This window comes from Rana temporaria, chromosome 3, assembly GCF_905171775.1.
Source record: "Rana temporaria chromosome 3, aRanTem1.1, whole genome shotgun sequence".
NCBI classification, from domain to species: Eukaryota; Metazoa; Chordata; class Amphibia; order Anura; family Ranidae; genus Rana; species Rana temporaria.
Window position 1 is genome coordinate 391,348,758 of NC_053491.1, and position 23,818 is coordinate 391,372,575.

Below are 23,818 nucleotides of genomic sequence, written 5' to 3' on the forward strand. Positions count from 1 at the left end.
CGGTGCTTGGTTTTCGGGGTCTCATACGCGGCTAGGCTCCCAAAAAGTCCCACACATGTGGTATCCCCGTACTCAGGAGAAGTAGCAGAATGTATTTTGGGGTGCAATTCCACATATAACCATGGCATGTGTGAGAAATATATCATTTAGTGACAATGTTTTGTACATTTTTTTATTTTAATTTTTTTTGGTCATGATTCAATCACTTGGGGCAAAAAAATTAAATATTCCATGGACTCAACATGCCTCTCAGCAAATAGCTTGGGGTGTCTACTTTCCAAAATGGGGTCATTTGGGGTTTTTTTGTGCTATTTTGGCATTTTATGGCCTTCGAAACTGTGATAGGTAGTGAGGAGTGAAATCAAAAATTTGCGCCCTTAGAAATGCTGAAGGCGGTGCTTGGTTTTCGGGGTCCCGTACGCGGCTAGGCTCCCAAAAAGTCCCAAACATGTGGTATCCCCGTACTCAGGAGAAGCAGCAGAATGTATTTTAGGGTGCAACTCCACATATAACCATGGCATGTGTGAGCAATATATCATTTAGTGACACATTTTTCTTTCTTTTTTTTTTTTTCTCATTATTCAATCACTTTGGACAAAAAAAAAAAAAATCAATGGACTCAACATGCCTCTCAGCAGTTTCCTTGGGGTGTCTTCTTTCCAAAATGGGGTCATTTGGGTTTTTTTTGTGCTATTTTGGCATTTTATGGCCTTCGAAACTGTGATAGGTAGTGAGGAGTGAAATCAAAAATTTACACCCTTAGAAAGCCTGAAGGCGGTGATTGGTTTTTGGGGTCCCGTACGCGGCTAGGCTCCCAAAAAGTCTCACACATGTGGTATCCCCGTACTCAGGAGAAGCAGCAGAATGCATTTTGGGGTGTAATTCCACATATGCCCATGGCATGTTTGAGCAATATATCATTTAGTGACAACTTTGCGCAAAAAAAATATATATATATATATATATATTTATATTTCCCGCAACTTGGGTCAAAATCTAAAATATTCCATGGACTTAAGATGCCTCTCAGCAAATAGCTTGGGGTGTCTACTTTCCAAAATGGGGTCATTTGGGGGGGTTTTCAATTGTCCTGGCATTTTATGCACAACAATTAGAAGCTTATGTCACACATCACCCACTCTTCTAACCACTTGAAGAAAAAGCCCTTTCTGACACTGTTTGTTTACATAAAAACATATTATTTTTTTGCAAGAAAGTAAAGTTGAACCCCCAAACATTATATATTTTTTTAAAGCAAAGGCCCTACAGATTAAAATGGTAGGTGTTGCAAAAAAAATTTCCACACAGTATTTGCGCAGCGTTTTTTCAAACGCATTTTTTGGGGAAAAAATACACTTTTTTTTATTTTAAAGCACTAAAACACACTATATTGCCCAAATTATTGATGAAATAAAAATTATGATCTTAGGCCGAGTACATGGATACCAAACACGACATACTTTAAAATTGCGCACAAACGCGCAGTGGCGACAAACTACATACATTTTTAAAAGCCTTTAAAAGCCTTTACAGGTTACCACATTAGATTTACAGAGTAGGTCTACTGCTAAAATGACTGCCCTCGATCTGCCCTTCGCGGTGATACCTCACATGCATGGTGCAATTGCTGTTTACATATGACTCCAGACCGACGCTTGCGTTCGTCTTTGCGCAAGAGCAGGGGGGGACAGGGATGCTTTTTTTTATTTTTTTATATATTTATTTCGCTTTTTTTATTTTATTTGTTAACTGTTCCTTCCATTTATTTATTTTTTTACCATTTTTATTGTTATCTCAGGGAATGTAAATATCCCTTATGATAGCAATAGTTAGTGACAGGTACTCTTTTTTTTTTTTAAATGGGGTCTATTAGACCCTAGATCTTTCCTCTGCCCTCAAAGCATCTGACCACACCAAGATCGGTGTGATAAAATGCTTTCCCATATTCTCAATGGCGCCGTTTATATCTGGGGGGGGGGACATTCCCTCCCACTGAATGTAAAAGCAGTCTAGAGGCTAATTAGCCGCTAGGACTGCTTTTACATGAAAGCCGACCGCTGGCTGAAAAGAATGATACCAAGATGATGCCTAAACCCGCAGGCATCATTCTGGTATAACCATTCAAAGTCCTGCAACATACCAGTACGTTGATGGTTCTTGTTGGACATGTATTGTAATCTTTTTTTTTTTCATGCAGTCTGTTGGCTGAACAAAAAAAAGATTGATCGGTGGGTATGCCCACCATTAGAATACCTCCCTTCATCCACCCACTTCTAATGATGGGCATACATGCACCATTTATATATGCCGAAGCATGGGGGCATCCTCCCGCAAAAAAGTTATGCCGCGTACGGTCGGACTTTTCTATGCCGCGTACACACGGTCGGACTTTTCTATGCCGTGTACACATGGTCAGACTTTTCCACAGGAAAGCCTCCGTAGGAATGTCAACCGTATGTACGCGGCATTAGGAGCAAAATCGCTCCTCCGCCCCTAATGCCCCCATGCTCCGGCATATATGCTCTTTTTTGAACTGTAGTGGTGAAATCACCTCCTACAGCATTGGAGTCGCGGCTTTATATATCGTGGGAGCAAACGCTGTTGCTGTCACGCTAAATAAATCCGCACTGCAACTGAATGGCGTACCTGCTAAGCAAATGATGGTTAACATTAAAACAAAGTAACATTCCAGTATAACAGTAAGATCATACCATACCTGCAAAGCAAATACCTATAAAAAAACATAGTAAAAAATAAAACATTTTTTAACGCAACCTGTGCCTAAAATATATATATATGCCAAAGCATGGGGGCATCCTCCCGCAAAAAAGTTATGCCGCGTACGGTCGGACTTTTCTATGCCGCGTACACACGGTCGGACTTTTCTATGCCGTGTACACATGGTGTACACGTGATAGGTAGTGAGGAGTGAAATCAAAAATTTGCGCCCTTAGAAATGCTGAAGGCGGTGCTTGGTTTTCGGGGTCCCGTACGCGGCTAGGCTCCCAAAAAGTCCCAAACATGTGGTATCCCCGTACTCAGGAGAAGCAGCAGAATGTATTTTAGGGTGCAACTCCACATATAACCATGGCATGTGTGAGCAATATATCATTTAGTGACACATTTTTCTTTCTTTTTTTTTTTTTTCTCATTATTCAATCACTTTGGACAAAAAAAAAAAAAATCAATGGACTCAACATGCCTCTCAGCAGTTTCCTTGGGGTGTCTTCTTTCCAAAATGGGGTCATTTGGTTTTTTTTTGTGCTATTTTGGCATTTTATGGCCTTCGAAACTGTGATAGGTAGTGAGGAGTGAAATCAAAAATTTACACCCTTAGAAAGCCTGAAGGCGGTGATTGGTTTTTGGGGTCCCGTACGCGGCTAGGCTCCCAAAAAGTCTCACACATGTGGTATCCCCGTACTCAGGAGAAGCAGCAGAATGCATTTTGGGGTGTAATTCCACATATGCCCATGGCATGTTTGAGCAATATATCATTTAGTGACAACTTTGCGCAAAAAAAATATATATATATATATATATTTATATTTCCCGCAACTTGGGTCAAAATCTAAAATATTCCATGGACTTAAGATGCCTCTCAGCAAATAGCTTGGGGTGTCTACTTTCCAAAATGGGGTCATTTGGGGGGGTTTTCAATTGTCCTGGCATTTTATGCACAACAATTAGAAGCTTATGTCACACATCACCCACTCTTCTAACCACTTGAAGAAAAAGCCCTTTCTGACACTGTTTGTTTACATAAAAACATATTATTTTTTTGCAAGAAAGTAAAGTTGAACCCCCAAACATTATATATTTTTTTAAAGCAAAGGCCCTACAGATTAAAATGGTAGGTGTTGCAAAAAAAATTTCCACACAGTATTTGCGCAGCGTTTTTTCAAACGCATTTTTTGGGGAAAAAATACACTTTTTTTTATTTTAAAGCACTAAAACACACTATATTGCCCAAATTATTGATGAAATAAAAATTATGATCTTAGGCCGAGTACATGGATACCAAACACGACATACTTTAAAATTGCGCACAAACGCGCAGTGGCGACAAACTACATACATTTTTAAAAGCCTTTAAAAGCCTTTACAGGTTACCACATTAGATTTACAGAGTAGGTCTACTGCTAAAATGACTGCCCTCGATCTGCCCTTCGCGGTGATACCTCACATGCATGGTGCAATTGCTGTTTACATATGACTCCAGACCGACGCTTGCGTTCGTCTTTGCGCAAGAGCAGGGGGGGACAGGGATGCTTTTTTTTATTTTTTTATTTTTTTATATATTTATTTCGCTTTTTTTATTTTATTTGTTAACTGTTCCTTCCATTTATTTATTTTTTTACCATTTTTATTGTTATCTCAGGGAATGTAAATATCCCTTATGATAGCAATAGTTAGTGACAGGTACTCTTTTTTTTTTTTAAATGGGGTCTATTAGACCCTAGATCTTTCCTCTGCCCTCAAAGCATCTGACCACACCAAGATCGGTGTGATAAAATGCTTTCCCATATTCTCAATGGCGCCGTTTATATCTGGGGGGGGGGACATTCCCTCCCACTGAATGTAAAAGCAGTCTAGAGGCTAATTAGCCGCTAGGACTGCTTTTACATGAAAGCCGACCGCTGGCTGAAAAGAATGATACCAAGATGATGCCTAAACCCGCAGGCATCATTCTGGTATAACCATTCAAAGTCCTGCAACATACCAGTACGTTGATGGTTCTTGTTGGACATGTATTGTAATCTTTTTTTTTTTCATGCAGTCTGTTGGCTGAACAAAAAAAAGATTGATCGGTGGGTATGCCCACCATTAGAATACCTCCCTTCATCCACCCACTTCTAATGATGGGCATACATGCACCATTTATATATGCCGAAGCATGGGGGCATCCTCCCGCAAAAAAGTTATGCCGCGTACGGTCGGACTTTTCTATGCCGCGTACACACGGTCGGACTTTTCTATGCCGTGTACACATGGTCAGACTTTTCCACAGGAAAGCCTCCGTAGGAATGTCAACCGTATGTACGCGGCATTAGGAGCAAAATCGCTCCTCCGCCCCTAATGCCCCCATGCTCCGGCATATATGCTCTTTTTTGAACTGTAGTGGTGAAATCACCTCCTACAGCATTGGAGTCGCGGCTTTATATATCGTGGGAGCAAACGCTGTTGCTGTCACGCTAAATAAATCCGCACTGCAACTGAATGGCGTACCTGCTAAGCAAATGATGGTTAACATTAAAACAAAGTAACATTCCAGTATAACAGTAAGATCATACCATACCTGCAAAGCAAATACCTATAAAAAAACATAGTAAAAAATAAAACATTTTTTAACGCAACCTGTGCCTAAAATATATATATATGCCAAAGCATGGGGGCATCCTCCCGCAAAAAAGTTATGCCGCGTACGGTCGGACTTTTCTATGCCGCGTACACACGGTCGGACTTTTCTATGCCGTGTACACATGGTCAGACTTTTCCACGGGAAAGCCTCCGTAGGAATGTCAACCGTATGTACGCGGCATTAGGAGCAAAATCGCTCCTCCGCCCCTGCTGCCCGCATGCTTCGGCATATATGCTCTTTTTTTTAACTGTGGTGGTGAAATCACCTCCTACAGCACTGGAGTCGCGGCTTTATATATCGTGGGAGCAAACGCTGTTGCTGTCAAGATAAATAAGTCCGCGCAACAGCTGAATGGCGTACCTGAAAACAGTAAAATAAATTACATACCTGAAAAGCAAGCATGAAAAAACATAACAACAATAAAACTTTGCAGAATAGAATACAGTAAAAAAGAGCAGAACAATAGAGAGAGAATAGAGAGGGAGAGAACAATAAAACGACAACTATTTTTGGTTTTTTTATTTTATATTTTTTTGTGTGTTTTTATTTTTTACTTTTTTTTTTTTTTTTTTTTTAACACTTTTTTTTGTAACTGTGAACTGTAACTTCAACTTTTCGGTTCCAGGTTTGGGTCTCTCAAAATGCAATGGCATCTTGGGAGACCCTGTGTGAGTGTGCCTAGCCTGTGAAATGTTTCACCCTACACTAATAATTAACGTGTGTGTGGAAGCGTTCAAAACATTCACCAATACAAAGACCAGGATTGCCAGGACATTTGGGACAAAAATAACGGGTGTCACGCCTAAATCCGCGCTTGGTACAGACACGACATTTTCTTTGGGGGGCTCGTTGGGTAGGGGTACTCGGGAGGACATAAGAAAAATGCCTCTCATGCAGTCGGCTTACTGCATTTGGTAGGAGATGGTGAGGTACAATACCGCCTGGATACAGGAGTTCTGTGATGATATCCCTCTGGAATTGAAGGAAGGATTCATTCCGTCCTGAAGCTCTGTATACGACATGAGCATTCAGTAGAGCCAATTGAAATAAATGTAGAGACACTTTTTTGTACCAGCGTCTCGTCTTACGGGCAATATGATACGGCGCCATCAACTGGTCGTTGAGGTCCACCCCTCCCATATTAAGGTTATATTCGTGGACACAGAGGGGTTTCTCCACAACACCAGTCGCCGTACGAATTTGGACTGTCGTGTCTGCGTGAAGGGTGGTAAGAACGAAAACATTCCTATTGTCCCGCCACTTCACAGCGAGCAAATTTTTACATCTGCAGCAGGCTCTCGCCCCCGGCCTAACACGGGCATCTACAAGCCGCTGGGGGAAGCCCCGGCGATTAGGTCGCACGGTGCCACATGCTCCAATCTGTTGATCAAATAAGTGGCTAAAAAGTGGCACGCTGCTGTAAAAATTGTCCACATACAAATGGTACCCCTTTCCGAATAAGGGTGACACCAAGTCCCAAACAATCTTGCCAGCGCTCCCCATGTAATCTGGGCATCCTTCCGGCTCTACCTGACTATCTTTTCCCTCGTAAACCCTAAAGCTCCATGTGTAGCCTGTGGCCCTGTCACAGAGCTTATAGAGCTTGACCCCGTATCTGGCACGCTTGCTGGGAAGGAACTGTTTGAAAGACAAGCGGCCAGCAAATTTAATCAGGGACTCATCAACGCATACAACCTGCTGGGGATTAAACAAGGCTGCAAAACGTTCGTTGAAATGGTTTACGAGGGGCCGAATTTTGTAGAGCCGGTCAAATTCAGGGTCTCCACGTGGACGACAAAGTGCATTGTCACTGAAATGCAGGAACCGCAGGATCGCCTCGTATCGTCTCCTGGCCATGTGAGCAGAGAAAATGTACATATGGTCAATGGGATGTGTGGACCAATACATCCGCAATGACGGAAATTTGTGTATGCCCATGTTGAGGGTAAGGCCCAGAAAGGTCTTAAATTCGGAAACCTCGAGAGGTTTCCATTCTTTGGCAAGGCGAGACTGGGGGTTAGCGGTGATGTAAGTACCAGCATATAAATTAGTCTGGTCCACAATAGATCTATAGAGATCTTCCGTGAAATACAGCGAATAAAAATCAAGTGACATAAAGTTCGCTGTATCCACCTGAATACCGGGTTGGCCAGTGAATGGGGGAAGTACAGGTGCTGTAGAAGTGGTGGGGACCCAATCAGGATAGGCAAATTCTACAGGAAGGGCACTATGGGCACGACGGGCCTGTCTCTGTCTTTTTCTTGGTGGCAGCGGGACACTACTTGTGCTTGCCACATCGCCAGCTTCAACTGCACTTATGGGACTCGCCACGTCACCAAGTGTTACTGCAGTGCTGGATAAACGACCAGGGTGTACTAGGCCGCTGGTGCTTGCCAATTCACCAGAAGGAATAGCGGCGCTAGTACTGGATCTCTGCTCCATACGAGGGTCCTGCGGTTCTTGCTGCTCAACAACATCAGAATGGGATCGGGTACGCCTGGCCTTAGCAGGGACCTCAACTTCGTCGTGCGAGCTATCTGACATGGAGCCGCTGTCGTAAATGGGTTCATATTCTGAGCCAGAATCTGTCAGATGCGTGACCTCCTCCTCTTCACTATCTGACATGCACATGAACTCCAAGGCCTGCTTATCATTGTACCTTCGGTTTGCCATTTTGGACTCTAAATTTAGTGGTACAATGGTAAGGATTCACAGGTAAAAAAAGCACCTGACTATAGAAAAGCAAATGTAGAAAACGCTTAAAAAAAAACTGTAAGCGATCGCAGGGATCAGGCCTGTCTCTGCGAACGCTGCAGTTATGTGTCTTGTGTTTTGTAAGTGACAGTGATCGATCGATACTGCACTTGGGTGGGTTGGGCTGGGCAGAGGGGGAAAACGCAGGTGCTAGCGGGTATCTGGGCTGATTCCGCTAACAATGCGTTTTTGGGTACCCTTAACTGCTGGGTACGCTAGTATAGATCTGATCAGATCAGGTATCGATCCGTTCAGATCCTATACCACTAAGGGGGGTGTATGCTTAGCGAGTGGGTGTAAGCGGTACTGGCTCTAACCTAACGCTGCCTGGGGTGACGCAGACCCTGACTGGCGCTAAAATTAAATTTATATCACCCGCCGGGTGATCAGGGGGTTAAACCTATTGGGTTATATACGGCGGGTGCTCTGATGCTATAAACAGCAAACTAACCAACCAGCGTCAACCGTAACACTTATACGGTGATCACTGGTGAAAGGGTTAACTAGGGGGCAATCAGGGGGTTAAAACCTTTATTCGGTAATATATGGGGGTACCTAACGCTTTCTAAAAACCTGGTGGCGAACCTAAAATAACTAAATAACTAACTGGCTAACCACGTCACCAGTGACACTTATACAGTGATCAGTGGTGAAAGGGTTAACTCTAGGGGCAATCAGGGGTTAAAACCTTTATTTATGGGGGTACCTAACGCTATATAAACCTGGCGGCGAACCTCAAAAAAAACTAACTGCCTAGCGGCAACAGTGACACTAATACAGCGATCAGAAACCGATCGCTTAGTGACACTGGCAATAGGGGTGAAAGGGTTAACTCTAGGGGCAATCAGGGGTTAAAACCTTTATTTATGGGGGTACCTAACGCTATATAAACCTGGCGGCGAACCTCAAAAAAAACTAACTGCCTAGCGGCAACAGTGACACTAATACAGCGATCAGAAACCGATCGCTTAGTGACACTGGCAATAGGGGTGAAAGGGTTAACTCTAGGGGCAATCAGGGGTTAAAACCTTTATTTATGGGGGTACCTAACGCTATATAAACCTGGCGGCGAACCTCAAAAAAAACTAACTGCCTAGCGGCAACAGTGACACTAATACAGCGATCAGAAACCGATCGCTTAGTGACACTGGCAATAGGGGTGAAAGGGTTAACTTTAGGGGCAATCAGGGGTTAAACCTTTATTGGGGGGGGGGTAGGGGGCTACCCTGGACCTAAAGGGGCCTAAACCTAACTGCCCTGACACTTTTTTCTGTCACACTGACACTAAAAGCAGTGATCAGAAAATAAATGATCACTGCAATCAGTGACACTGTGACAGGGGGTGATCTGGGGGTGCTGGGGGGGTGATCGGGGGGGGTTATGTGCCTATGTGTGCTGTGTCAGTGTGCTGTTGGTGCAACTCACAGTACTGACGTCTTCTCTCCTCTGGAATCAGACGAAAAGACCGCCAGAGGGGAGAAAACGTCACTTCCTCCCTGCCTGTGTTTACAGTTACACAGGCAGGGAGGGCTCTGCTGCAATCTCATTCGCCGAGGGAGATCGAGAGGGGACGGCTGGAAACCAATAGCCGCCCCCTCCTCCCGGACCTCCCGTACACCGTTCCCGGCCGCCGCATGTACCGGAGGGGGTCCCGATCGGACCCCCGAACCGAGGTAAGGCGGGGACGTACCTATACGCCCATGTGCCTGTACGTGCCATATTGTGGACGTATATGTACATGCGGTGGTCGGGAACTGGTTAAAAGCTGTGTGTGTGTGTAGTGGCGATACAGTATGAAGAATATAGTGCTTTCTGCTTCAGGTTATCAGAGAGGCTTTTGCATTCTCCTGCTCTCCAAGTGATCCAACTAGATCAAATCAATAAAAATATATTTGTTTGATCTGCATGGTTGCCACCTTTCTATTAAGATGCTTTGAGCAATGGTTGTAGTGATAGAAGCATAATTTATATGCTCAACTCATGCAGTAACCTTTAACGGTTATTTTTGCTGCCGTTCTCAATTTGCTCATATAAAGGGCAGGCAGTTCCGAGTCTGTTCATTTCCTTAATTTGCCGTTTAAAGGAAGATGATCATAAAAACCTTCTGCTTAATACACCCCAACTGCTGTGATATAGCAAATAAATAACAACTGCTGGGATATTGTAAATGCATAGCAACTGCCAGGATACATACATCCATTGTCTGGTTGGATCTCTGGACAGAAAGTCAGCTGAGTGTAGTAAAAAGCCCCTAAACACACACACCATAAACTTGTGTTCCTTTTACCCTGACAACCTTCTAACTCTCTATAACTGTGTCCAAAAATGCTACTAAAATAGGTGTGCAGTTTGCTTATTTTTCAAGAGGTATACTTATTACCTGGTAAATTCCGGATTGTGCCTTAAGCCGAAGTCAGTCAGTACAGTAGATACCGGCTGACAATCGACCCATGTGTAAAGGTCCTTGTTTGACAGCAGCTGATCTCACAACCAGCTTCTGTCGAGTGAGCATGCTGAAAAACCATCAGCCGATCGATCAGCATCCGAGCCATTGGCTACAAACGCTGACCAGTCTGTTCTGGCGGGAGGGCGGTCTCCCTGTCAGAATATAATAGCTCAGCGGGGATATCTCTGTACTAACATCACATCATTAGTACAGTACCTCTCATTAGTGTGACAAATCGACTTTTGTTTTTGATCCTAATTAAGGGAAAATTAAAAGGAGCAGGCTCAAATAAATGAATTTCTAGAAGTGTACAGGCATTCCACAAGTTACAAAACATCCGACTTACAAACGACTCCTACATACAAATGGAGGGAGACAACAGGAAGTGAGAGGAAATACACCCCTAGGATGTACACACGGTCGGTCCAAACTGATGAAAACAGACTGAAGTTCAGTTTCATCGGTCCAAACCGACCGTGGTCCGGATTCAGAGAGAATTTACGCCGGCGTATCCATAGATACGCCGCGTAAATTCAAATCTGCGCTGGCGTATCTACTTTCTGTATTCAGAAAGCTAGATACGCCGACATTAGCCTAAGATACGACTGGCATAAATCTCTTACGCCGTCGTATCTTAGGGTGCATTCTGACGCTGGCTGCTAGGGGCGCTTCCGTTGTTGTAGGCGTAGAATATGCTAATTACCTAGATACGCCGATTTACAAACGTACGTACGCCCGGCGCAATTTATTTACGTTGTTTACGTTAGGCTTTTTCGGCGTAAGGTTGTTCCTGCTATTAGGAGGCGCAGCCAATGTTAAGTATGGACATCGTTCCCGCTTCAAAATTTTAATTTTTCACGTCGTTTGCGTAAGTCGTTCGCGAATAGGGCTGGACGTAATTTACGTTCACGTCGAAACCAATACGTCGTTGCGCCGTACTTGGGAGCAATGCACACTGGGATATGTACACGGACGGCGCCCTGTGGCCCCCCACCCCAAAGCACCTGTCCCCATGTTGAGGGCATGCGGCCTGGCACGGTTAAGGAGGGGGGGGCGCTCGCCCGTCCCCACCCCTTTCCTGACCGGCCAGGCTGCTGCTCGGATACGGGTCTGGTATGGATTTTGGGGGGACCCCCCCACGCCGGTTTTTCGGCGCAGGGGGTGTCTCCTTAAAATCCATAGCAGACCCAAGGGCCTGGTATGCTCCTGAGGGGGAACTCCACGCCAAATTTCAACTAAAAACCGATTTAATATTGATATGCAGCAGAGACAGAATGTACAGCAAGGCGCAAGCTCACTGGATTTCTGGCAAGATCGGATGTTTTTTTTTTTGTTTGTTTTTTTTGGCACTGTTTGAACAGCTATACCAAATGCTTTCATTGTTAGTGTTTACATACACTTCAATATTTTATGCATAGTGAACTAAGTGTTCCTTTATTTATATGTAATCAAATAAAGTAAAAAGAATTTAACAAGCTAGCAAAAAATAAAAAAATAGTTTGAGATAAATGTTACAATAATAATTACACACATGTTCTCACTGAACAAGCACTGCAGTTCTGTGCTGCTGAATATTTTCGTGTCCTTACTTTAAAACTGATGCTAAACACCTCGGAGCAATTTCCTAGACTAATTATGAGAGACCATTCTGAAACATGCTATTCAAAGGCATTAATTTGTCCTCCTTTATATGCAAGGGGAACGTTAAATCTGTGCCTGTGGTGTAACATAATAACCTTGATGTAAATCTACGCGATCATTTTAGCCACTTAGATTATATGTATGTTAATGTATTTCCCACATCGTATGTATTCTGTAGCATTTCCTGACAAGTTTATTTTGTGCAGCAGAACTGTATGTTGCCTTCATTTTCAAGGAGTAGGCAAAAGAATTGAGGGAACTGGGAAATGGGGGGGAAAAAAAGAATGTTGGCTAATCTAATTACACTCAGTAGGGAAAGTGTTTAAAGTGTATAATATGCATCGCTGTTGCTGTTGTGTTTAAATGGGTCTCACTTTTTACAACCTCGACCGGCATCTGCGAAAAGCACTTTCATAAACTCTTATAGGTTTATTAGTTGATGAAGCTTCCTTATCACTCTAATGTGACTCAGTTGCTACAGTAAAAAGTACAAAGAAATTCTTGTAAAAGAAGACTATCAGTATTAACCGTTTCAGTTGCCTATTCATCAGATCTTCACTCTTTTACAGTGGTCTCCAAACTGTGGCCCGGGGGACAGATTTGGCCCCTTTACTTTATCTGGCCCATGGGACACTTTTTCCTCCAACTAACACCAATAATGGGTACCATTATTCCACTCATACCATCATTGGGGCATTATTACTCCAACTCCAACAGTGAGGCACTATTCCTCCCACTAAAACCAATCATGGGGCATTGTTTACTCCCACTGACGCCAAGGCATTTTCTACCCCTGCTGGCCACAGTCTGCCCCTCCCCCCCCCCCAAAGCTGGAAGGACAGTAAACTGGCCCTTTGTTTAGAAAATGTGGACCCCTGCTCTTGTAGAATATTGGGCTCCAGCAGAAACCTTAAGGCCGGGTTAACAACTATGCAAATTGGTTGCGGCTTAAACCGCATCCAATTCGCAGAACGTTTCTAAATACATTAATTTCAATGAGGCTGGTTCGCATATGTGCGATGCATTCAGACTGCGGATTGCCGAAAAAACGCGTTGCGGTGCGGCTCAGGTGTGAATTAAGGCCCATTATCTTCTATTGGCAAGGCATCAGATTCGCAGATGTGTTCATTTCTCATCAGGATTTCTCTCTTTATCCTCAATACACTTCCCCCCTCCCCCTCCCCTCACCCAGGTCTCCAAATGGAGATGATCTGCTGAACAGCTCTCTTATCTTTTTGCAGAGATAACAGAGCTGGAATTCGCACCGCACAAGTGTGAATCCAGCCTAAATCTGACACAGTTCCGGGAGTGTCAGATTCCTAGTCCCCGTTGCACTCTGTGGTTTTATCCTCTAGATCACTACAGGACCACAGTGCAAGGCAGGGGATGCTGGCACCCGATACTTCAGGAAGTGTGTCAGATTTATGGATTTGCCATGGTCCATATCTGTGGAAGAGCAAAGATCTGAGGAATAGGCCGCAGGCAGGTCAGTATTCATAGTCTTCTTTACAGTTGTTTTCTACGTTTTAAAATGTAGAAATCCTGCCCTAGACCAGGTACTATAGAGATGTTGATAAAGGATAGGTTGAAGACAGATGGTAAGGGTGTAGCAAAGAATGCATGGAGGTGAAGTCCCTAGTAACAGAATTAAACTAAATGTGGTGCTTGATGTCATGCAGATTATTTGCTTTTAACAATTTTAATTAGCTGACAGGTTCACTTTAAGCTTATGGCTATATGAGATAATCAATAGTTATTGGCCCCAAGGCCTTAACCAGATGTTCTTTGGGTGGGGGATTCACCGGACAGTTTTGAATACTTTGACCAAACACAATATTTTTCTCAGAAGTGAGCTTGGAGAGGGAAAGTGTACCTGTGGTTATGCTGAGCATACAGGTTTATGTGACAATAAGGCTAGGTTCACTCTGGCCAGTGCCATAAAAAGCCGTTCTCATTGGATCGCTTTTTAGAGTATGGCTAAGCAGCCATTGTCAGGTGCTCAGGCAGCGATCCTGATGCCTCACGAAAGCCAGTTTTTAAACTTTTGTTGCGACGAATGACAGGTAATGGGATAATGCACCACAACCGCGACCCAAGCTTGCGTTTTTCTCGTGGTTGTGGTGTGGCCACATTGATTTACAGGTGGTGATGTCTGTCAACTCGGCATGTCACATTAAATTTGCCCTGGTGCCATGGACCGTAGCATGTGAACTGCCTCCTTTTGCTGTTGTTTTGTTTTTAAGACGGCAATAAAACTGCAGCTCATCCGCCTGTTTCTACTGCCTCCCAGCTGCCCATATGAAAGAGGCTTATGCCAGAAGGTGGCCTCAGAAGTGAGGAAGAGGAACTGATTACACAGCTGCCCTTGTGTGCCTATGGCCAACATTGTCCCCTGCATGTTATCTTTTTTTACTGATTACTTGTAGGTATGGTAATAGTATAAACCATGGGTGGAGAAATACATGAAGAATCCAGGAGGCAGCTTGGAAGGCATTTTCAGAATCGAAGGAATACGTCTTACCATTGACAAATCATAGACATGGTTCAAAAACGTTAGGTGCAGGCTACCAAATGATTGGTGCAGCTGCTACATATCTTCTGAAGCCTCGTACACACGACCGAGAAACTCGACAGGCGAAACACATCGTTTTGCTAATCGAGTTCCTTGTTAGGCTGTCGAGGATCTCGGCGAGCCAAATTTTCCCATTCCCGTCGAGGAAAAAGAAGACTCTCTTTTTGGCTCGACGAGATCCTCGACAGTTTCCTCGTCAAAGTGTACACACGACCGGTTTCCTCGGCAAAGAAAAAATACCAGCAAGTTTCTTGCTGGTTTTTGCCGAGAAACTCATTCGTGTGTACGAGGCCTGAGATAGTCCCAGCCCTGGTGGACATCACAACTCGTATCATATTGTTAAGAAAGGTGAAAAATAAAGTGTTTAAAAAGGCCCGGGACAGTGAAGACTTACTTTAGAAAGTTTTTGATTTTCCTTATTTTATCTTTAGAATATTGTCTTCCTACTGAGCCAACCAATCATCTTGTTTTCAGCAGTTAAGGCTACTTGTTGCTCCTTATAACTAAACCTCATATTAACGTTGCTGGAAATGACTAATCTATTGGTTTATGTTTATGTCTCCTTTCTCTGCAGACGTTGGGAACCATTACTGCAGTGCCAATTAAAGTCCCTCAGGTCAGCTCCTTGCATAGATTGGCAGGACACAGACCAGCAGTGCTACCTCAGGTAAACAGATTAAGTGGTGGAATAACAACACATGACAATTTAAGCGTGGCAAATGGTCCTAATTTTGATTACCAGTACAGTATTTATTTATTTTTGCTCACATATATAGAATTGCTCATTTTCATACGGTTTATGTTGGTAATTGAAAAAAAAAACTGAAGTATATTAGAACTTAAAAATGTGTAAGTTATACAGGTATAATAATGATATGATGTACTTATCACAAACACACACTAATATTGCACGGTGCAACTGCAAAATCTTCTCCAGTGACTGTTATGATTATTTTTCTTCAATCACTTCACATTTTGAAATCATTTTTGGAAGACAGTACAGTTTCCATCTACTAATAACTCTTCCACTGTCAGGCCCTGTTCTCCACTTTGAAACTTTCATGGCCGGACCATTTTTGCAAATTTTCTCTGTGTTTCTTTATTTTTCCATACAGCTTTCAGAATTGGTTGAATTGAGTTAATAATAAATAACAAATATTTGTAAATTCATAAAAAAAGTTAAATAGAAGATGTACAAAACAGTAAGTAAGCAACTTACGCTAAAAAGCTGAAGGTTATAATTTTTCACTTCAGAATTTGTTAAAGACCACATTTTTTTTTCTTTTTTAAAAACCTGAAAGACAAAGCCATAATGAGCTAGTAAGACTAGCATACTAGCTCAGTATGAATTACCTTAGATCGAAGCCCCCGCAGCGGTCCCTGTCCCTCCGGAGGTTACTTCCGGGTATCGCGGCTCCGGCGCTGTGATTGGCCGGAGCGGCGATGACGTCATTCCACGCATGCGCGCGGGAGCCGCTTTTCACAGCATGACCCCGGCTTGAAACGACACAGAGTGCCCTTTCAAGACGGCGCATGCCCAGAAGGCGGCGTTGCTCGGGGAAATTGCAAATATAATCTAGGCTTACCTGTAGGTGTAACTTCCCCGAAGGGGTTTACAACCACTTTAACAGACACAAACACAAAATAACTTCTAAAATCTAAAAGCTGAAACTGTAGTGAGTTAATAAATGACAACTTTTTGTAAATTGGGACATTTTCTAACTGTTAAAAGCAAACTGGAGGTTCTTTTTCACCTATGCATTAGGGCCATGTGTGCACTGCATTGGTATGTGTTGTGATAAAAAGATGCAGGGATATATTTTTTTGCAACGCAGTGTTACAGTTTGCGGCAACAGGCTGCAATACACTACCGCACATAGAATTTAATGAATGTAATTGAGAGACCTGGCATGTAAGGCACCACTCTGATCCAGCTGGCGAGTGCGATGACATCACAGGCCAGGCCCCACACAACATGTTTAGTCACAAAGAGGATCAGGGGAAAATATCGCTCATTCCCTGATGATGTCCTCTTAGTAGTGAACTGTGTTGGTGGGGCCTGGCCTGTGAGGTTATTACTCCCACCTGCTGGATCGTGGAGGTGCCTTGCATGCCAGGTCTCTCAAATACATTGTGAGTTATTTTCTTTTAATAAATGTCAATTGGTTAAAGCAGTATTACATGAGGTGGCTTGTTCTTATGTTTCCTCCATCTACTGTAAGTTTGCCTTTTGATTATCCATGATGGTGTAGAAGATCTCTTGTTGACCATGGTTGTGGAGTTGATTACTATAATGCGCTGCAGATCTCTGATAATTTAGAGGTCATGTTTATTTGGTGAGGAGTTTGGGGACATCATTGGTGTGATGTACTGAAGCTGGTACCTGAGTGGGCACATCACATTTACAGCATGTGAGCTGTTTTATCTCACCTAAGAACTCCTTATTTTATTTATTCACATTTAAAGGGATATGCACCCTTTATACCAATTTCTTTAGACTGTATGTATTTGCAGAATTTTCGAATAATATTTTATTGTTTCAATGTGTTGTATGGGGTTATTTTTCTGTTCTGATTTTTAATGATTTAAAAAGGATACCTATTATGTGTTTTCATTACTTAGTTTGTTCCAGATATTTAGTGTGCTGCTTTTCCACTTTTTCTCTTAGCTACACTTAGCCTAAAATATATAATTTTCTTTGTGTATTATGGTATGTTTGTAGTGCACATGTGTATGTTATCTGTAATTTGTGTGTCAATGACAGGCTGACAGATGCCTTGGCTGTACGCATGTAACCACATGCATATAGGGATTTATGAGCTGCCCAGTTTGCACCCAGTATCTTGGTGTGAGATTACATTGTGTACAGCTGCGGTGGCACTGAAGTGACCATGAGCTTATTGCAGAAGGAGGAATGCAGCCAATGTTTGGCATACTGAGCTGACCAACTGGAATTGGTTCTGTACCTCTGTATGACATACATTGGTTGCAGCAAAAGCCTTTTCTAGAGCCTGCTTGGTTACACTAGACCTTGACAAACCAGTGCTAAGATTGAAGAAGTTATATTCCTCATCCATTTCTAGAGTGACCTTTTATATCTTATTAAATGGGATAATATGTGGGTTGTGTTGTAATTTGAGAGGCATAGGGTTCAATTCACAAAGCTGTAACACAAGGATTATTTTAAAAAAAGTAACCACTATTTTCAGCTGAGCCCAATGCGATTTAAACAATTTGTTCTTATAAAAGTTTTATACTATGTTGGGTATGCTTCGTATAAAACCATGCATTTTATTTAGGTCAGAAGTAAAAACTCTGGAGATTGACACCCTTTTTGTCTTAAGGGAGTGTTCAGACTAATCTTATTTTCCAGGTACAGGGGAGAGACAGTACAGTCAGGGGAGAGGCAGTGCAGTCAGGGGAGAGGCAGTATAGTCAGGGGAGAGGCAGATACAGAGGAGAGGCATGTGATGACTGTATGGTACCTGCAAGGAGTATGTCTGCTCACAGTGTGCACATTGTATGTTCTGCCCTCTCCCCTGCAAAATGTCTTTCTTTGTGTGTGTGGTAAATTGTTGCTGCAGTTTATTGTTCTCAGGCCTCGTACACACGACCGCGTTTCTCGGCAAAAACCAGCAAGAAACTTGCCGGGAGTAATTTTTTGGCAGAGGAAACCGGTCGTGTGTACATTTTCGTAGAGGAAACTGTCGAGAAACTCGACGAGCCAAAAAGAGAGCAAGTTCTCTATTTCCTTGACGGGAATGGAGAAAATTGGCTTGTCGAGTTCCTCGACAGCCTAACAAGGAACTTGACGAGTGTTTTGCCCGTCGAGTTTCTCGGTCGTGTGTACGAGGCTTCAGAGATTTAACTTCTGGTCTCCCGATCAGCTGTAGTTACGTTATCACTGTGCATGCACGCTTCGTCTGAGGCATTATCCGACGGGAGGCAGTATTCGATAGAATGCTGGCACCCAATTCCTGAGCAACAGCGGGACCATATATATTTCCCTTTTTCACTTAGAGCGGCGGCACCACAAGTAAAGCAAGGTCACAGTGATTATTGCTAGTGGCTTTAGCTGCTAGCAGTAATCAAATGCTGAAAATCTGACATGCTGGTTGTACCCAAGTCGATTGATAGATCGACTTGGGTACATTAAGCCTGCCATAGATGGTTCAAAACTTTACTGATCCCTACTGAACCAGCCAAGACTCTTACCATCTGTGACCGGCTTTATTGCACGGCAGGAAGTTTGTCTGGTGTGATCCCCATAAAAATTGTGTTTGCATGATTTTTGCTAGGGACTTTTTTATGATGTTGTGTGAAGGGAGCTCTTTACTTTACAATAATATCACGTAGTATATGATAGTATGGAAGAAATACAGGGAGATGCTTTACTCGAGCCCATACCCAGAGGTGAATGGAGCGCTGCACATAATTGCCAGGTGTATTCCATTAGAATTTAAATTAACGTGTGTAGACAATTATTACTTAGGCTTCTCATTTAAGCAGTCAACCACTTAAGCAGATTCACAAGGACAAGAGCTGCAAGTATCATAATGACATGCTTGCCAACACTGCAAATCGTTCTAACAAAGACTGCAGTTTAATCAAGAATTAACAGTTTAAAACAAATGCATCAATAGCACACTTCTGCAGCAACTAGGTTGACATTAGTGATTAAAATTGCTAAAAGGTAATCTCCAGACCTGCTTAGTCTGATCATGGGAATATGAAACATAATATTTTACATTTTCAAATGTACTTATTATCCTCTATTCTGATAACATTTCTTTTTATATGCCATCCTAGGTTTGATATTATGCCCTGTTCACACTATTCTGAAGATCAGTGTGTACAACAGACATTCGGATTTTTTGCAATTGTTGAACAGCTTTTGTGAAGTTCTGTCCTCCTGTTTTAAATCGGTAGTAAAGTCAAAAATTTGACTTTACCCTTCAGGTAGACCTGTAAAAATCCTTACCTGTCCTGCAGGTGCCTTTAACACAACTTGAACTTGCACTGTTTAGTAGATAAGAGTATAAGCTTTAGGCCCCTTTCACACTGGGGCGGGAGGTGCGGTGGCGGTAAAGCTTTACGGCTAATTTCACAGCGCTATTCGGCCGAGAAAGGGTTAAAACCGCCTGCAATGTGCCTCCGCAGAGGCGCATTGCCGGCGGTATAGGCGCAGTGTCCCATTGATTTCAATGAGCAGGAGCGGTATACAAAGATGCGGCTAGCAGGACTTTTTTTTCCATCCTGCCAGCGCACCCTCAGGCTTTCACACTGAAGAAATAGCAGCCGCTGTTTCAGATCAGTTTGCAGGTGCTATTTGTAGCGCAATAGCGCCTGCAAACCGCCCCAGTGTGAAAGGGGTCTAAGCCAATGATGTAATTAGTAGATGTGCAGTGTGCTCTCTGTGTGCACAGAACACTGAGTGCACTGTGTATGCAGAGAGTGCTGCGTCGCTATGATGATTCCCATGCGCATGCGGGAGTGACTTTTTTTCTGGCCATTTAAACAGTGTATGAGCCCAAACCGGGAAATAAGACAAAGATGGAAGCACCAGAGGGCTCTGTTTGTTGGGTAAGTCTGCCATAATGTACTAACATGCAGTGCATACTAGTACATTATGGCATTAACCTGCAAGGGGCCATTGTATTTATACATCCACATGCTTTCCACCATCTTCAGTATGTTTTATATGCAGTCCTTCATTTTGTAAAATAATGTTTACTTTTTAAGCTGCTTATTCCATTGCCTTCCCCTCTCTGTCCTGAGGATAGCAAGATGAACCAAGTGTCGGATGTATGGCCCTGGCAACTCAAAAACGAGTACTCGGCTTTATTACCTACCCATGCATGAGCAGTCAGCTCTCTCTTGCAGCTCAGCCTTCTGTTAAAGTGAGTGGATTGCACATGTGGGTAGTGAATAAAGCCAAGTGCTCATTCATGAGTTGCTGAGGCCATTCATCCTGCCATCTGCATGGAGAGGGGAAGGCAATGCAATATGCAGCTTGAGAAGTAAGCATTAATTTACAAAACAGAGGACTGCATATTCATGTGCCGTGGAAGTGTGGTTTTATGGCTTTTAGAAAGCAGATTAAAAAATTTTAAAAATACTTTGTAAACATTTGCTGTATACATTGCCTTTCAGACTAACATTTACAATCCAATGCTTGTATAAATTAAGCCTATCAAAGAGAGGCTTAAATCTTATGGAGATTATTTGAAGCTTGTTCTGTAAATCAGTGAAATGTGTAAGTAGATAATAATCTCAACCAAATGGGGTAATTTTACTATCTGACCAGTGACAGATTTATTATGAATGGTTTATATGGGTTACTGAACTTTGTGCTTCATTTTTGTATTTTGTCATTTCTCATTACATGAGCCTGATGGTATTTGAGGGGACACTAAAAGGTACATTCTTACTAAAGCAGCAAAACTGGATACAATTTCAGAGACGCACAGTCCTTTCTGGAAACCATTAGGCTTTGGCAACGCTAGAAAAGCCTTGGATCAGTAAAGAGACAGGTTTAGCTGTTCGGTGCTCTGATAATCAGGTTCATGTCGTTTCTTTGATCCTTTGTTAAAGGAATTCTATAGTCACAGCATACACTTTTTTTATTTCTATAACATCAGCAATGTAACAGCAATACAAATAGTTATTTTTGACAGTCCAATATAATGTTACTTTTTTTTATGTTGTTAGTTCTGCCTGACTGCTGGCCATCTCTTTTCACAACTTCCTGGATTCCCTGCATGGTTTGCAACCCTTCCTCTGCTGTTAAAGCGGAGATCCCACGAAAAAAGAAATAATAAAAGCCAGCAGCTACAAATACTGCAGCTGCTGACTTTTAATAAATGGACACTTACCTGTCCAGCGCGCCCGTGATGTCGGCAGCAGAAGATGAGCAATCGCTCGTCTCTCTGCTCCCCCTGCCGCCATCCTCGGTAAGGAAATCAGGAACTGAAGCCTTGCGGCTTCACTGCCCGGTTCCCTACTGCGCATGCGCGAGTAGCACGGCTCATTCCCAGTGGTCCCCGCTGTCTCCTGGGACCAGTGTGTTTCCCAGAAGGCAGCGGGGGGGGGGGGGGGGGGGAGTGGAGTGACTCCCGTGGGATTCTCTCCCAGAAGTGGGTGCAAATACATGTATTATACAGGTATCTGCAACCCCCTCCCCCCTGAAAGGTGCCAAATGTGACACCGGAGGGGGAGAGGGTTCTGAAAAGCGGAAGTTCAATTTTTGGGTGGGATTTCGCTTTAACTTTGAATTTATATGGACTACATATGTAGCACCCTCCTAGGTATGTACTAGAAGAGAATATAGGGCCAAATTCTCAAAAAGTCTGCGTAACTTAAATTTCAGCAGTTAAGTTACACTGACTTAAAATTTCTACCTAAGTGCCCGATCGTCAAAGCACTTAGGTAGAAATTTCAGGCCGTGTAACTTAAGTGCCGCCGTCGTAAGGCGGTCCTCCTCTCCTGGGGGCGTTTAAAATTTAAATGAGGCGCGCTCCCGCGCCGGCCGTACTGCGCATGCGTGTGACGTAATTTTCCCGACGTGCAGCGCGCGAACGTAATTAACGCCGGGCGGCTTTGAGAATTTCGACGGGACACTGCGACGGGTGAAAAAAAAAGACGCGCCGGGAAAACAAATGATTATAAAAAAAAATGACAGCGTCGCTCTGCATGCATTCCTGAGAGGGTGAACTCCATGCCAATTTTCAAAGAAAACAACGGCATGGGTTCCCCCCCCAGGAGCATACCAGGCCCTTAGGTCTGGTATGGGTTGTAAGGAGACCCCCCCCACGCCGAAAAATTGACGTAGGGGGTCCCCCTACAATCCATACCAGACCCGTATCCAAAGCACGCTACCCGGCCGGTCAGGAATGGGAGTGGGGACGAGCGAGCGTCCCCCCCCCTCCTGAGCCGTGCCAGGCCGCATGCCCTCAACATGGGGGGGTTGGGTGCTCTGGGGCAGGGGGGCGCACTGCGGGCCCCCCCACCCCAGAGCACCCTGTCCCCATGTTGATGAGGACAGGACCTCTTCCCGACAACCCTTGCCATTGGTTGTCGGGGTCTGCGGGCGGGGGCTTATCGGAATCTGGGAGTCCCCTTTAATAAGGGGGCCCCCAGATACCGGCCCCCCACCCTAAGTGAATGGATATGGGGTACATCGTACCCCTATCCATTCACCTGTAGGCAAAAAGTAAAAGTTATTAAACACACAACACAAGGGTTTTTAAAATAATTTATTATTCTGCTCCGGATGCCCCCCCTGTCTTCGTTATTAGCTCAATTACCAGGGGGGGCTTCTTCTTCCACTCTCCGGGGGTCTTCTTCCACTCTCCGGGGGTCTTCTCCGCTCTCCGGGGGGGGGGTTTCTTCTTCCGCTCTCCGGGGGGGGTTTCTCCGGACTCCGGGGGGCTTCTTCCATCTTCTCCCCTCTTCCGCTGTTGACTCGGCGAACCCCGGTTCTTCTGCAGCTCTCCGGTGCCTTCTTCTTCAGCGCTGGCTGCCTGCTATGTTTGTGTGTTAGCTCAATTTCAAACAGGCAGCCGGCGCGGTCTTCTGTGACGTCAGGGTCTCCTCTTCTGTTCTTCCGATGTTGACTCGTCGCCTGTTGTCGCTGTAATGATGGAAGCGTGCCTTGCATCACATTTATATAGGCATCACCGTCCCATCATGCTCCGGTAGGTACCCACGTGGTGGGTGCCTACCCACGTGCACCCACCACGTGGGTACCTACCGGAGCATGATGGGACGGTGATGCCTATATAAATGTGATGCAAGGCGCGCTTCCATCATTACAGCGACAACAGGCGACGAGTCAACATCGGAAGAACAGAAGAGGAGACCCTGACGTCACAGAAGACCGCGCCGGCTGCCTGTTTGAAATTGAGCTAACACACAAACATAGCAGGCAGCCAGCGCTGAAGAAGAAGGCACCGGAGAGCTGCAGAAGAACCGGGGTTCGCCGAGTCAACAGCGGAAGAGGGGAGAAGATGGAAGAAGCCCCCCCGGAGTCCGGAGAAGCCCCCCC

General features: G+C 44.0%; 1 protein-coding gene across 4 annotated transcripts in view; it reads left to right on the forward strand.

Moving 5' to 3' along the window:
- PHF21B (PHD finger protein 21B) overlaps window positions 1-23,818 on the forward strand; it is a 161,487-nt gene that overhangs the window by 96,323 nt on the left and 41,346 nt on the right. For all 4 annotated transcript variants that reach the window (XM_040345802.1, XM_040345803.1, XM_040345805.1 and 1 more), the window contains exon 3: window positions 15,347-15,439. In XM_040345802.1, coding sequence (XP_040201736.1) covers window positions 15,347-15,439 — 93 coding nt within the window. The remainder of the gene's footprint in view (window positions 1-15,346; window positions 15,440-23,818) is intronic.